The 15,191-nt window shown below is 42.5% G+C and overlaps 1 protein-coding gene across 3 annotated transcripts in view; it reads right to left on the bottom strand.

Moving 5' to 3' along the window:
* Positions 1-15,191, bottom strand: part of PTBP1 (polypyrimidine tract binding protein 1) — a 51,457-nt gene that overhangs the window by 13,676 nt on the left and 22,590 nt on the right. For 2 of the 3 annotated variants that reach the window (XM_054013816.1, XM_054013817.1), the window contains 5 exons: positions 14,871-14,946; positions 13,656-13,828; positions 12,149-12,295; positions 2,279-2,449; positions 163-273 (listed from right to left, as the gene is read on the bottom strand). In XM_054013816.1, the coding sequence (XP_053869791.1) occupies positions 163-273; positions 2,279-2,449; positions 12,149-12,295; positions 13,656-13,828; positions 14,871-14,946 (678 nt within the window). The remainder of the gene's footprint in view (positions 1-162; positions 274-2,278; positions 2,450-12,148; positions 12,296-13,655; positions 13,829-14,870; positions 14,947-15,191) is intronic. The other variant, XM_054013818.1, reaches the window with a different exon arrangement.

The raw sequence follows: 15,191 nt of genomic DNA, 5'->3' as shown, positions 1-15,191 counted from the left end.
ACAGTTGCACATGTGTAACAGAGCAGAATTTGACCCTGTACTATTATGAACATTTCCCTGTGACAGAAGCAAGACACAGCTGTTCCTAGATCTGTTGAAACCCTTTCTTTTACAAGTCATCCCTTAACGAGTTTAGGTGTGTGGAGCTGCCAGTGTACTCACCAGTTTGGCATGCTGAGCACTCATAGGGTCAGCATATTGTAACAGGGCCTGGAACTGGTTGTTCTTGGTGAATGTAATTATTTTCAGCACTGTGCCAAACTTGGAAAAAATCTGCAAGATAGAGTTTGCATACCATGTCATCTCACGTTTCTAATAGTTGTTTTCTCTTTGTATCTCTGCTTTTCACAATAAGAAACTGCAAATAAAGCCACTTTCATCTTTTAATCTAATTTTTATTAAGATCAGAATGGGAAAGTAACCTAGGAAATAGGGTGTTAAAACATATTTCTCAACTATGTTCTGATTCTGTTTAATGAATGGCTTGTGGATCTCTGCAAAGGCTTACTGAATTTGAATTTCCAAAGCTGTATTATGCATGATTTTAGCTTTCCTGTGTAAAAAGCTTTAGTACGATAATGCTGAAACCCTGCTAAGAGAAATAACTTCAGGGAAATTACTAAAGTATTTACTTCCACTGGAGTTAAAGATGTTTAAGCAAAGGCACTTTCCTGTTTTGTTAAAGTTACCAGTTATTTAACCTAATTTGCATCTTTCTCTTGCAGTCAAGGTGACTAATACCCTGTATGGTAAACAAACAGTTTAATATGGATTCTTCACAAAAGAGACCTGAATGCTTCCTCCAACGAATAGAAACATCTATGACAGTTTTGTACGTGCCACTGCACGCATGCTTACCAACATGAGAAAAATATTATGCATGCATAACTAGCTACCTTTTAAAAGATACAATTAGGTCCTTTTCCTTTGTTTCTGAATCACGACCAGCTACTATTTTGAAGCGTGGCTCTTCGCGAATGGCTAGCCAACTACAAAAGCAGTTTCTCCTCCCTTGGTGTTCACACCTCAACTGCTAGAAGAGGCCCTCACCCTCCCTGATTGAACTAACCTCATTATCTCCAGACTGATTCTTGCCTGCATATTTATACCTGCCTCTGGAATTTTCCCATTACATGCGTCTGATGAAGTGGGTATTCACCCACGAAAGCTTATGCTCCAATACATCTGCTAGTCTATAAGGTACCACAGGACTCTTTGTAGCTCTTCTCAAAATTACTTTAAACTCAACTTCTAGCTGGATAACTGGTGCTGTTAAAGCATGTGTTGTAGTATTTGCACTTAGTGTATTTTTAAATGAGGGTTTGAAGGAAGAGGATGTTTCACATACAAAAATCAAGCTTTGCATTTTAAACTGAAAAGACACTGAACAGAGCAAAGTTGTCCCCAGTGCCCTGTACAATTAAAAAACTAGTGTAGCACAAGTGCAACAAAAGCATACGTTTAAAATAGAAACAAATGTTTACTCTTGTGCAACTAAACCAGGCTAATTTCTTTGTTATGATTGACAGCATCTACAAGAATTTAAATGTGGCACATTTTAGTAGCATTATATGTAATGCCCATCAACTAAAGTTTCCTGGTTTAAGCCATGACACTATTTCACTGACACAAACTCCCTAACGTTACCAGTACTCTCACTGAGACAGTTTTGCCCAGGGTAGTCTTCCTTACCACTGCCTACATTTCAAAGTTTTCCTAGACAGAATTTTTTGCTTCACTGCATGAAGGATGCTCTTGTGTTTATTGGGCCACAAGTCTTGAACACCAATCACCCCAATAGACTTCACAGGACTAGATTTCAGGTGGGGAGTGAACACTAGCAAATTAATACAATGCAATCCAATACTGTGAATGTGACTTGGCAATTAAAAATGAGAGGATACTACAGGAAGTGCTATTAACTGAAATGCCTCTATATTTAATATTTGTCAAATACTTCGTCATTGACTATTCAGCTTTAAAAACAGCTGGCAATGTGAAAATTTTGATGTGCCAGCCAACAGTTTATCTGGATTCTCTGAGATGCTTTTGGTTTATACATTGCTAAAACACATTTATGTATCACTGTAAACGTACATGGTGCTTTACAGCTGTAAACATTCCCAGATGCAAGGACTTAACCTAAGACAAAGGAGAAAAAAACTGAAGGGATGATCACATGAAGGAGGTTTTGGATAAAGCAATACTGCTCCATACAAACAGCTGTTGCCATTTCTTCCATATTGATCGGCAAGAGGCAATTTGAGCATGATCTCACCTGATGCAGGACATCCAGAGTGACAGGATAGAAGAGATTTTCCACAATGATCCTCAAGACAGGGCTCTGACCAGCCATTGCCATTCCTGCATCCACTGCAGCAGCAGAGGCTGACAGTGCCAGGTTTCCAGACTGAACAGAGTTCACTGCTTGCAGAGCTGCCTGGGCCCGCTGCGGAAAGAAACATCCTGTCAGGTTAATAATACTGCAGGTAGAAGTCCTCAAGTTTAATTTTTTGTTGCAAGTTTCCTACTTGGAAACTACCATAGAACACAACACTGATCACCACAATTGGAGATTAGGAGTTTGTATAAAGGAAACTTACAACTAAGAGCCTGTTCATGTAACAGTACATTTCAAAGTTTCTGGCAGTGGTTGCCCACTTCAGAGCCAATACGAGCATTGCAACATGAAAATGCGAACTAGAAGTTTTCCTGTAAGCAATTCATGCGTGTGAAGACAGCTAGAGTTCACACTTGCTATGATCCTGTTACTAGTGATTTCTTCCTCTCCACCCACCCTCCCAAAAGCCTAAACCGAGTGATCTTGTTCAACATTTGTTGATGCAAGGTCTGTGTTATTCCAGAATAAAGAACTTCAGGCTGAGCACGCCCACACCCTAGATGAAGAGTCTGGATTACCAGTATAATTACTTGGAACCATGCCAAACAAGCAGCACTAGTAACATTACACATTTCGTTTTATAACTGTTATTAGGGACATGCTAGAAACACATGGAACAGGAGTGAGGAACACAGAAAAAGCATGGAGACAGAACTATCCTAAAAGTAACACCATGACACACTGGGGCTTCACCCTTCTAAATGTGCAAAGAATACTTCCTCATCCCCAGGACTGAGAATTAAACTAGAATTAAGGTTCTTTAGTTATGGTGTTTGCAAGTGTCTTCTGCTGTAAAGTAATACTACAACTGGCAAGTCAGAGCTGAGCTTTCAACAAGCTATAGAAACTGACACAACAATGATTAATGAGCAACTTTTTTTTTTTGAACTATTTAGGAAGTTCAAACAAGTTTACAAATCCTTGCTGTTTTAAGGACAGTGAAGTTAAAAGAAACTTGAAAAAAATACTTTCATTAAATGGAGAAAGTCTCCCTTTGTGCGGGTTCCTGTTCTGAGACTGTTTATAGAACACACAATGGAAATTGGAATGTGCACGTTACTATTTAATCAGATACCTGGGCTCTCAGAATCACATCTATGTTCACTTTACTTAAGAACATAAGAATGGCCATACTGAGTCAGACCAATGGTGCATCTAGCCCTATATCCTGGCTTCTGACAGCAGTCCATGCCAGATGCTTCTGAGGAAATGACCAGGACAATTTCAAAATGATCCATCCTGTCATCCAGTTCCAGCTTCTGGCAGTCACAGATTTAGAGACACCTAGAAATGGGATTACATCTCTGACCATCTTGGCTAATAACCATTGACGGACTTATCCTCCAGGAACTTATCTATTCTTTTTTGAACTAAGTGATAATTTTGGCCTTCACAACATCTCCTGGCAACGAGATTCACATTGTGCAAAGGAATATTTCCTTATGTTTGTTTTAAACCTGCTGTCTATTAATGTCATTGGGTGACCTCTGGCTCTTGCATTATGTGAAGGGGTAAACAGCACTTCCTTATTTACTTTCTCCATACCAGTCATGATTTTATAGACCTCTATCATATCTCCACCGGTAATGTCTTTTCCATGCTGAACAATCCTACTCTTTTTAATCTCTCCTCAAATGGAAGTTGTTCCTCACCCTTAATCATTTTTGTTGCGCTTCTCTGTGCTTTTTCCAATTCTAATATATCTTTATTTTTTTTAGATGTGCAACTAGAAGTGCATGCAGTATTCAGGGTGCGGACATACCATGGATTTATATAGTGACATTAGGATACTTACTGCCTAATCTATCACTTTCCTAACGGTTCTTAACATTGTTCATTATTTTGACTGCAGCTGCAGCGTGAGCAGATGGATTTAAAGAACTATCCACAATGACTCCAAGATCTTTCTTGAGTGATAACAGCTAACTTAGTCCCCATCCTTTAGTATGTATAACTGGGATTATGTTTTCCAATGTGCATTACTCTGCATTTATCAATGCCGAATTTCACCTGCCATTCTGTTACCAGTCACATTCGCTGCAGTGAAGATCAATGCAAAGAATTCATCTGGCTTCTCCTCAAGAATCTTGTCTTCCTTGAGTGCTCCTTTAGCACCTCAATCACTCAGTGGCCCCACTGATTGTTTGGCAGGCTTCCTGCTTCTGATGTTCTTAAAAATGTTTTCCTGTTAGTTTGTGTGTCTTTTGCTAAATGCTCTTCAAATTCTTTTTTGGCCTACCTAATTATATGTTTACACTTGATTTGCCAGAGTTTATGTTCCTTTCTATATTCCTCAGTAGGATATGACTTCCAATTTTTTAAAGGAAGAGTGTCTCTAACCTCCTCTTTTACATAGTGGCATTTGTTTGGTCCTCTTGCTTTTTTTTATTTTGGGGGGGGTATACATTTAGTTTAAGCTTCTATTATGGTGCTTAACAAGTTTCCATGCAGCTTGCAGGCATTTCATTCACTTTTCCTTTTAACTAACTTCCTAATTTTTGTGCAGTTCCCCTTTTTTGAAGTTAAAAGCTTCTTTTATATTTTCCTCTCTACCAGGAATTTTAAATTTAATTACATTATGGTTGCAATTACCCAGTGGTTCAACTATATTCATATCTTGGACCAGATCCTGTGTGCCACTTAGGACTAAACCAAGAATTACCTCTCCCCTTGTGGGTTCCAGGATTAGCTGCTCCAAGTAGATGACATTAATGTGGTCTAGAAATTGTGTCTCTGCATCCCATCCTGAGGTGACATGTACCCAGTCAATATGGGGATAGTTGAAATCACCCCCATTATTGGTTTTTCTGTTTTTGTAGCCTCTTTAATACCCCTGAGCATTTCACAATCACTATCATCATCCTGGTCAGATGGTTGGTCGTCTACTCCTATTGCTATACTCTTAAATTAATCAAGCATAGAATTTCTATCCAGAGAGTCTCTATGGTACAGTTTGATTCATTTAAGTTTTTTTACTATATTTGACTATGCTTTCTTTCACATACAGTGCCACTCCCTCACTAGCATGACCTACTCTGTCATTCCTATATATTTTGTACCCTGGTATTACCATGTCCTGTTGATTATCATTGTTCGAGTTTTTTGTGATGCCTATTATATCAATATCCTCATTTAATATCAGGCACTCAAGTTTATCCATCTTAGTATTTAGACTTCTGGCATTTGTATGCAAACACTTAAATTTGTCAATATTTAAGTATCTGTCTTTATAGGATATATTTACTAGGATACAGATTGTCCCCTTTAATAAATCCTCACCTAAGGGATATCTGAACTGTATGCACCTCCACATTTGTCTGTTTCCCCCAGCCCTTAGTTTAAAGTCTCCTCTATGATTGGCAGCATATATAATTAGAACAATCTGGTTCTGTTTTGGGTAGCCTTCCTGTAAAGGTTCCTCCTTTCCCAAAAGTTCCACAGTTGCTAATAAACCTAAATCTCTCCTTTGATCATCTTATCTATGCACTGAGGCCCTGCAGTTCTGCTTGTCTAACTGGCCCTGAGTGTGGAATTGGAAGCATTTCAGAAAATGCTACCATATTCTTCACCCCCTATATTTTCAAATGATAATTTTAGCAGTTCATCTCCCATAGAATGCAGAAATGAATAGTAAACAGCATTAGCTACCTGAGAGCTGCACCCCTAAGCTTTCTAGATTGCAAAAGTTATTAATTTCTAGTTCTACCGGTTTAAGTTAGCAACAGAAAATTATCAGAAAGTGGAGGAAAAAGCAAGAGGGCAATCAAAAACATGTGATTCTAAGGTCCAATTTTTTGCAATCTACCAGGACTAGAAGTGATTATGTAAGATTACTGGAGACCTGTCCTGTTCGTTCAAGTTATCATGCCTTGGAGGCTGTCCTGTCAGCCTCAGTCTAGGGTCTTGTGCACAGGAGGATATAAAGGTGGGATAGCATGTTAGTAGATCAGGACTAGCAGTGCTTTAGCATTAATCCAGGACTGAATTTATCCAGCTTGAGCCTCAAACCAGCAGAATGTTCAATCCCATATAATGGTGCTTAAATAATACACAGTATAAAATTAATAAATGTAGCCCCTTCAGATCACTGAGCCACAGCATTAGTGGAGCATCAGGACCAACAATGAAACCAAAGGGACAGTTAAGAATGGCCAGTGGGTCACACCAATGGTCCATCTAGCTTTTTACCCTGTCTCTGACAGTGACCAATGCCCGATGATTTAGAGCAGTGATCTCCAACCTTTTTTGCCCCCAAGATCACTTTTTGAATTTAAGGGCAATCCATGACCTCCTCTGCACCTTCCCCAAAGCCCCACTCACTCCATCCTCCCCTCTCTCCATCGCTCACTCTCCCCCACCCTCACTCACTTTCACTAGGCTGGAGCCGGGGAGGGGGTGTGGGCTCTAGGCTGGGGCCGAGGGGTTCGCAGTGTGGGAGGGGGCTCCAGGCTGAGCCTGAGCCAGGGTGTTGGGGTACAGGAGGGGGTGAGGGGTGCAAGCTCTGGCAGGAACTTTGGGTGCAGGATACTGGCTCTGGGCTCAGGTGGGGCTTGGGGTGCAGGAGGGGGTTTGGAATGCTGGCTCTGGGAGGGGGTTCAGGTATGGGGCTTGGGGTGCAGGAGGGGATTTGGAGTGCTGGCTCCGGGCAGGGGTGCAGCCTCCCACCAGGTGGCACTTACCGTGGGCAGGCTTCCTGCCTGCCCCGGCCCCGTGCCGCTCCCAGAAGGGGCCAACGCGCCCCTGTGGCTCCTGGGCAGGGGAGAGGGGCACGTGGCTTCGCACACTGCCCCCGCAGCTCCTACTGGCCACAGTTCCCTATTCCCAGCCAATAGGAGCTGCGGGGTCGATGCTTGCAGGCAGGAGCAGCGCACTGAGACACCTGTCCCCCTCGCCCCCCCAATATGGGGGTCACACTGGCCACTTCCGAGAGTGGCGTGGGGCCGTGGCAGGCAGGGAACTTGCCTTAGCAGCAGCCCCACTACACCACCAGAGATCACGATCAACTGGGAGAGTCTCTAGGATTGACCAGTCGATCATGATTGACAAGTTGGTGCCCACTGCTTTAGAGGGAATGAACAAAGAGGTTACCCACCCAGTGCAGTAACTGTAGTTCAAGATGTGTCCACCTATGGGTGCTCCATTTTAGATGCGCATATGCACCTGTGACTGGAGATTTTCATTAAGTGTCTGATCAGCCCATGGATGAGCCATTGATATTCCTGTGCCCCACATCAACGCTATATCAGGCTGTGCAGGCGACCCACCCCCGAGTTCCTTCTCCAATGCCGAGTGTCAGAAGCAAACTCCGAACAAAGGGGAAGGAGGGCAAGTAGTGGAGCACCCACAGGGACACATCTCAAAGAACTACGGTTACTGCAAAGGGGGAGTAACCTTTCTTTCTTTCGAGTAGTGTCAATATGGGTGCTCCATTTGAGGTGACTCCCGAGCAGTATCCAATCAGGAAGAGGGTGCTTTGGAGTCAAGTCCATTACAGAGGAAAGAACCACACTGTCAATTTCTGCCTCAGATCTGGAGGCATCGATTAACGCAGAGTGTCTGGAGAAGGTATGTACCAAAGATCATGTAGCAGCTCTGCAGATTGTGATTTTGTGGAGTGAGCGGACAAGATTCCAGAAGGTGGAATGCTGGCAATACTAACTATATAATAAGCCCTGAAATCCATTTTGATAGCCTCTGGTTAGAAACAGCAGAGCCTTTTGATCTGTCTGCAAACAAAACGAACACCCTATGGGATTTACTAAATGGTTTAGTCCTATATAGATAGAAAGATAATGGCCTTCTGATATCTAGAGTATGGCGCACTGTCTCCATGTTGGATTTGTGAGGTTTTTGGAAAGAAAATTGGTAGGTAAATGATCTGATTCAGATGAAACTCAGAAGACACTTTAGGAAGGCCCCGGGGATGCAGATAAGGACATTAGCCATGTAGAAAATTGTGAAAGGAGGGTCTGCCATAAAGGCCCCAGTCTTTCTGAATCAACAGGGTGAAGGTAATAGCCACTAGGAAGGCTAGTTTAAGAAAAGGAACCTCTGCCCCTACACTGCGAAGAACCTTCCACCAGTCTAGGGAACGCTTCACCAGCTGGGAAACTGACACCTGTGTTTGTTTGGCGAGTAAATTGATCCAAGCCACCCCTGGAAACAGAAAAGGTGTACCCTCGCATGTTCTGTCTCAATGGTATAAACTACCACATGACTGAAGAGTTGAAGACTGTTTATGACTGAAGTCTGGGGGCTCCCTTGAATAATTCTGACAAGGTCTGAAATGTCACAAGCCTATCCATGGGAAGGAAGGTCCTGTCTGCTAAAGAATCCATGAATGTCCCTATAAATTGCATGTTCTGAATGGGTATCAGTGTGGATTTTTCCACATTCAACTGAAGACCCAAGTCTAGGAACAAGAAAAGCATTTTTGCTGTGGCAGATGACACCTTTTGGTATGTCCTACCCCTTGTGCAGCCAGTTGTCAAGGCACAAACACTATGACCACCTGATGATGCAGGTAGGCAGCCACCACGAAGAGAACCTTTTGAAACACCAACAGAGCTAAGGAGAGATCGAGCGGGAGCACCCGATACCGAATATGAGCTTGGCCTACGACAAGATGCAGGAACCTTCTGAGAGATAGGTACATCACTATATGGAACTGTGCATCTTGAAGGTCAATGGCTGAAAACCAAACCCCTGACGTTAAAGAAGGAATTATAGCTCCCCACATCACCATCCTGAACTTTTTAGATTTCACAAATTTGTTTATGAGCCTTAGATTTAAGATGGGTCTCCACCCTCTGTTTTTCTTTGGTTCAAGGAAATACCATTAATAGAAGCCTCTCCCCCTGTGCTGAACAAGGCCCAGACTATCGTTCCTAAACAAAGAAGAGAGTTTATTTCCTGTCCTAATAGGGACTTGTGAGAGGGATCCATGAAGGACAGAAGAGGGGAATGAGGGGGCAGGAGGGAGGTAAAATGGGTGGTGCTGCCCGATATTACATCCAACATCCATTTGTCCAAGGTGATACACTCCTAGGCTTGTTGGAAATGGAAGAGTCTGTCTCCAAAGGGGGGAAATGGGGAAAACACTGAAGTTGACAAGCTAATGGAAGTCTGAGGTTTGAACCCTCAACCACCCGGTCAAAATGGATGCTTTGATGAAGACTACTGCTGTGCAGATGCATCAGATAGGTTAGATCTTTTTCTCTGAAACCTGTGTCTTTCAAGAGGCTCTCTCACCCTCTGAAACCGGAAGAACTGCATCACCTTTGAGCCATTTGTGATCTAAACTTCCTTTTGCTTGTAGGAGTGTAGATACCTAACAAGTGTAATGTGGCCCTGGAATCCGTAAGGGTATGCAAAAAACTCATCGGTATTTTCCACCAACAGCTTCAGTCCATCAAATGGAAGCTCCACCACCATATTCTAGACTTCTCTGGGGAAGCTGTAAGCATGTAGCCCCCTTGAGCTCTACGGCAGTAGAGCTCAAGGGGGCTACAATATCTACAGCACCCAGAGCTGCCTGAAGAAATGTCCTGGCCAGTAACTGTCTGTCAACAATAGTGGCCTGCAATTGTTCCCTTTGGTTAGGAGGAAGGTGTTAAATTATCCAAATTTTGTATAGTTTATTGATGTATTCGTATTTTGCCTTCAGTACCCAGTAATTTGCAATATGGATCTGTAGGGTTGCTGATGAATAGGAATCTCTGCCCAGCAGGGCCAGGCACTTCTGGTCTCTGTCCGATGGGGAGGACTTCTAACAATGTTACTTGCCCTGTTCATTCACTGCATCAGTCACCAAGTGTTAGGTGGAGGGTGGGAGAATAAGACCTCCGAGTCCTCTGACATGTGGGCATTACTGTAGCTGGGGTTTGTCAAATGGTTTTAGAAGGTTCCAGGAGAGCCTTGTTGAGAGGAAGGGCAATTCTGGATGTGTTGTGAAGTAAAGAATATCCAGCAGCTTGTGTTTGGATTCTCTGACCTCCTCAACAAGGTATCTAAGGAGTCTGTCACTCACCTAACAAGATCCTGGAACTGCCAAAAGCCATCCACCATAGATGGAGGAGGCATTACAGATTCATCTGGTGAAGATGGTACAAAATGGTATAAGGATTGGCTTCGTCTGACCTAGTTTCTTGGGATTCAAATGTTTCTTCCTCTTGCTGAAGAAAAGCTTGAGTCTCCCTTTCATTCCGATGGGAGAGGGTTGGGGGCCTGGAAAACTGTGATAAAGCACTCTAGGATTCCAATACCACCACTGAGGACCATACGGGGGAAGGGGCGACACCCAGGGTTGCTCCCACCAGGAGTTGAGGTCCTTGAGAAAGGAGGTCCATATATAGGTAACATAAGGGAGCCTTGAACAGCAATCTATGCTGAAGGGAAATAATCATCCTCTTCTTTTATTGGTAGATATTCAACTGAAAAGGGGGTGATGGTACTGGAAATGTATAGAGCTCTGAAGACTGAGTGACTCAGTACCAAAAGGCACTCTGTAACCACCAGCAATGAGGAGACTGGTTCGGCAGTCACCGATAAGTCCTTTGTGTATCTAAAAATCTTGCAGCTCTGACTGATGTTGCGGTACCAAGTATTGTTGCAGCACCAACAGATCAGTATGGTCGTCCTTGATAGTCAGTACCGATTGCTTAGGATGCTGATGTGGCTGGAGGCTTACATGGTACTGAAGAACTCCCTGGGGGTATGGGGAAAGGAGTTAAGTCCAACAGTACTGTTCCTGTGTTTGGTCTATCAATCTCCTGGAGACAGTACTGGGGCCTTCAGAGAACGATGCCTGGACTTAAACCTGATTTCCTGCTTACCAGCACTGGAGGATATTTTTGCCTCCATGGTACTGAGCCTCAAGGATGTAGTCTCTGAGACGGTTGACCTGGTGAGGGAATGAGATCTCTGAGGAGGGTTCTTTGGGAAGGGATAGCGCTCCTCTGCTTAGGATGTTTAGAAGAGGACTCTGAGGATCTCCCCTTTCTGGAAGAGTGCTGTGCCAAAGTTGAAGGGGTGCTAGAGGCCCCCAGGGAGTGATGTACATGGGAGCGCTTACCTGGCTCCGAAGGGAATGCTCCACCATCAGTAGTCACAGCCTCCCTTCTCACTTCTTCCAAACCCTACATTAGGGGCTAAACAGAAGCTACACTTCTGAGGAACAAGCGACTCTCCCAGGCAGCAAATGCACTTTGAGTGTCCGGCACTGATAGGGATAGCCTCCCTCTACATGAGGTGTAACATTTAAATCCCAGTAAACCAGTTATGCCCCACACTGGTAGGATTTCCCCAGAGAAAAAAAAAAACTCCTCCCCTCCCCCCCCAAGAAACTACAAGCTATGATTACAAACTAAGAACTAACTAGCTAGCTAAATTGGGATAAACAAGCACTGCAAAAGCCAAGGCAAACGCGCCAAGCTCCACCTCAGATCAAGGTGGTGGAGAAGGAATTGAGAGCAGTTCACTCGCACAGCCTGATATACCCTCAGCACAAGATGAGGATATCAACGGCGCAGGCTGGACAGACAATACTAATGAAAATCTCCAAAGGCACATGGGGCACACGTGCACATGAAGTGGAGCACCCATAGGGACACTGCTCAAAGATCAAGGCAATTTTGAATGATTTGTCCTGTTATCCAGACCCAGCTTCTGACAATTGGAGGTTTAAGGGTACTCAATGACGTGCTAGGCAGTTGTTATTGAAGGACAATAAAAAGAATTACTACTCACTGCTTGGTTTGGAGAGTTGTCTGTTTTGAGTTCCTTGTGGTTGGAGAACTGAATGTAGATGGGCTGGCTTCGAAGGACTGGAGTGACTGTGGTGTAGTAACTTACCATGGTGTTGGCTGCTTCCTCGGTGTTCATTTCTATGAAAGCCTGCATAGGATCACAAATGTGACATGTCCTGGTTATTAGCAGAGCTGCTTACATTAAGGTGGCAATTTGAATGTTGGATGATACCATGATGTGACCGATGGAAGGTCTTCTGTACAGGGTATTATGTGAGATTCAGGAAGATGTACAGTAGTAGTGTGTTCGGAGTGTGTTGACATGCAAGCTTTCAAGGCCACTTGCTTGTACAACAGAACTGCAAGAAGTTTTCAACTAAGTCTTGTTTTTAGAAGAGACAAACCATATTGAAAACAAGTGAGAGTTTTCACTATGCAGTTAAAAACACCAGCTTCATTTGCTTGGGTCTCATTTTTAGGACTTCAGATCACAATTTTTGGCAACAGATCTGTTATAAAAAACGGTTCGCAAAAGAATTTCAGTAATCAGACTGAAGAGATCATCAATTCTGACAGTGCCAAAAGTGTGACAGTGACACTAGCTCAGACTGAAGCATTACCCCAGATTTCAGTCTACTTTCACTTTTTTCTTTTGTAGATATAAATCAGGCCTTACTCTTGTATATTTTAAATTTAATAGCTAAAATATCCCACTTTTTAAAAATAGCATTTAAAAAACTAAACAATAACTGAGTGTTGCATGAAACCACATGAACTATGTATTAACACACATAACGTAGAACCTCACTAATTCTCTGCTAATCTTACAATCTGCTTATTCTTATGATCTCATACTACTTCTAACAAAGATGCAAATGTGCTGCAGTGAGTTATTACTTTTATGATACACAGCATAAATGCAATTTATATACTATGAAATATCAAATCAAAAGAGCAACACACTTTATTCTCTGATTTTTTACTTCAAGTATAAAAGTATTTCATGTGATACAGTAACTGTAAAACTGTTTGCTTCTTTGCTTTCTAATTTATAATCCACAATGGATTTCCTGGTCACCATGAATTAGTGCTAACCTACTACATTGTCCAACTGGGGTTTACGCGTTACATTTTTAGGCCTCCTTTAACTTCAAAGGTTAGAAGTCCAAAGAGGCTACTGGGCCAGCATGACGAAGAGCTGGCTCACATCAGTCTTGTCTAAACTACTCTCCTGCTTTGTATTTTACAATCAATTAGAATATAGAGAAGTGACTGCATGCAAGCAGTGTTCGAAGCCACTGAAGTCAGAAGAGGCGGTGTTTTTGAATAGTTCTTAAATTAAAATAATCTTGAAACAAAAAATTTATCTGGAACTTAGTAACTACTATCTGGCAGTTGTATTCGCAACAAACATCTTATTTGCTGATGCCATGACAATGGTTTCAATGAAATCTCCCATAAAATCCCCACTTTCAATTGCTGGGACAATTTTTTCCTTTTTTTCCTACCTGATTTTTTCCTTTCAGCATTAGAAGATTGGTGACTTTGCCAAAAGGTAATCCCAAAGAAATGACTTCTGCCTCTGTGACGTCACTGGGGAGTTTACGGACGTGGATTACTCGCGAAGGGACCCCCGCACTTCTACTGTCACCTTTGAATTTTTTGCTGTCGTTTCCATTAGCTGAAAAGAACGAACAAGCATTGTTGGTTGTTACAGTTCCAGTTGATCTGAGACAGGGCATCAGGTTACCACTTTGTCTTGCATTTTGCCTCCCACATTCAGTTTTCAACTCACCAAATTAAGAGGAATTCCAGGCTCTAAGGCAACCCAAATATGAAGACACATGGTTCTACTCATTTTTTCAAATTATATAAGTGAGCTGAGTGACATAGCAGCAATGGAATCACAAGTTAACTCTCAAGTGGCCATTTTTACCATTTATGTTTACAGTATGTCACAGCCCATATTTCTACTCTAAGGTTTGAGGCACTTTCAGTCTGCTTTTTCCTTTTCACTTTGACTAGTATTATTGGTGGTGAAGCTGCTTTTTGAGGGGGCTCACGCCTTAAATAGGCAAAATCAAACAGCAAACATATGGCAACTCTAGACTTCATCTTAGCTCAGCTGGATTCTGCATCAGCCGATTGCTAGCCATACATTGTTAGCAGTATACTAACATACACTAGATGATACAGCTTGGCAGAAAGGCCAGAAGTTAAGCAGAACATAAGATAACTCTGGAGGATTGTTAGCTCAAAGCTGCAGAATTTGAGGCAAATAAAGCAAATCATGAAATGCAGCATTCTGTACTCAAATACTAATGAGTTTATCTAGAGCAGGATTATGAACTCACCTCCATACCGCGTAAGACTGTTTCAATAATACCCATCATGGTGACTACATATGTCCAAAATCAACCAAAGGATCAATTTATGCTCAACGGCAGAGGTTTATAGTATGAACTGTGTGGTCTAATCCTTTAAAGGGCCATTTTAGCAGTTGTCCTGTGATACCAATTTTGTTCAAGCTGCTAGGCCTTTCAAGGATGTAGGACAGCAGCTAGTCAGATATTTTGTATGGTCTTACACAAACCCTAACCAGAACAAGCAGTGAGAATGAAAGCAGAGATTTTAAACCAAGAGCAAGTTGAATAAAGTAGCCCTGCTAATTGTACCTTCAACACTCATCGTGGGCTGCTATACTTTTTTGCTAGCAATTTTACCTGCAGAAGCAGAGTTGCTGCTCATGATAAAGGGTCCGTTAGTAACACAAGTAGAGAAAAGCTCGTCAGATCCCCGCTGGAAGAGAAAAAGATGGAAAAGGGTAAGTTGACAGCATTTTTCTAAATTCTATTCAGGTACTTTGAGAACAGGAGGACAATTCAGAAATTAAGATGGTAGAGAAACCAAGCAGAAGTGTGTAAGGGAAAATACTTTGACAGTAGATCTACTTGGCCTTTCATTCACCTGTATGTAATTTTAAGTCAGGCAAATGTGTAGAGCTACATAAATTTGGTGGGGGGAAGTGTGAAGACCACCAGGAA

This window comes from Malaclemys terrapin, chromosome 24 (genome assembly GCF_027887155.1).
Source record: "Malaclemys terrapin pileata isolate rMalTer1 chromosome 24, rMalTer1.hap1, whole genome shotgun sequence".
NCBI lineage: Eukaryota > Metazoa > Chordata > Testudines > Emydidae > Malaclemys > Malaclemys terrapin.
Note: the sequence above shows the minus strand (reverse complement) of the source record. Positions and strands in the feature narration are given on the sequence as shown.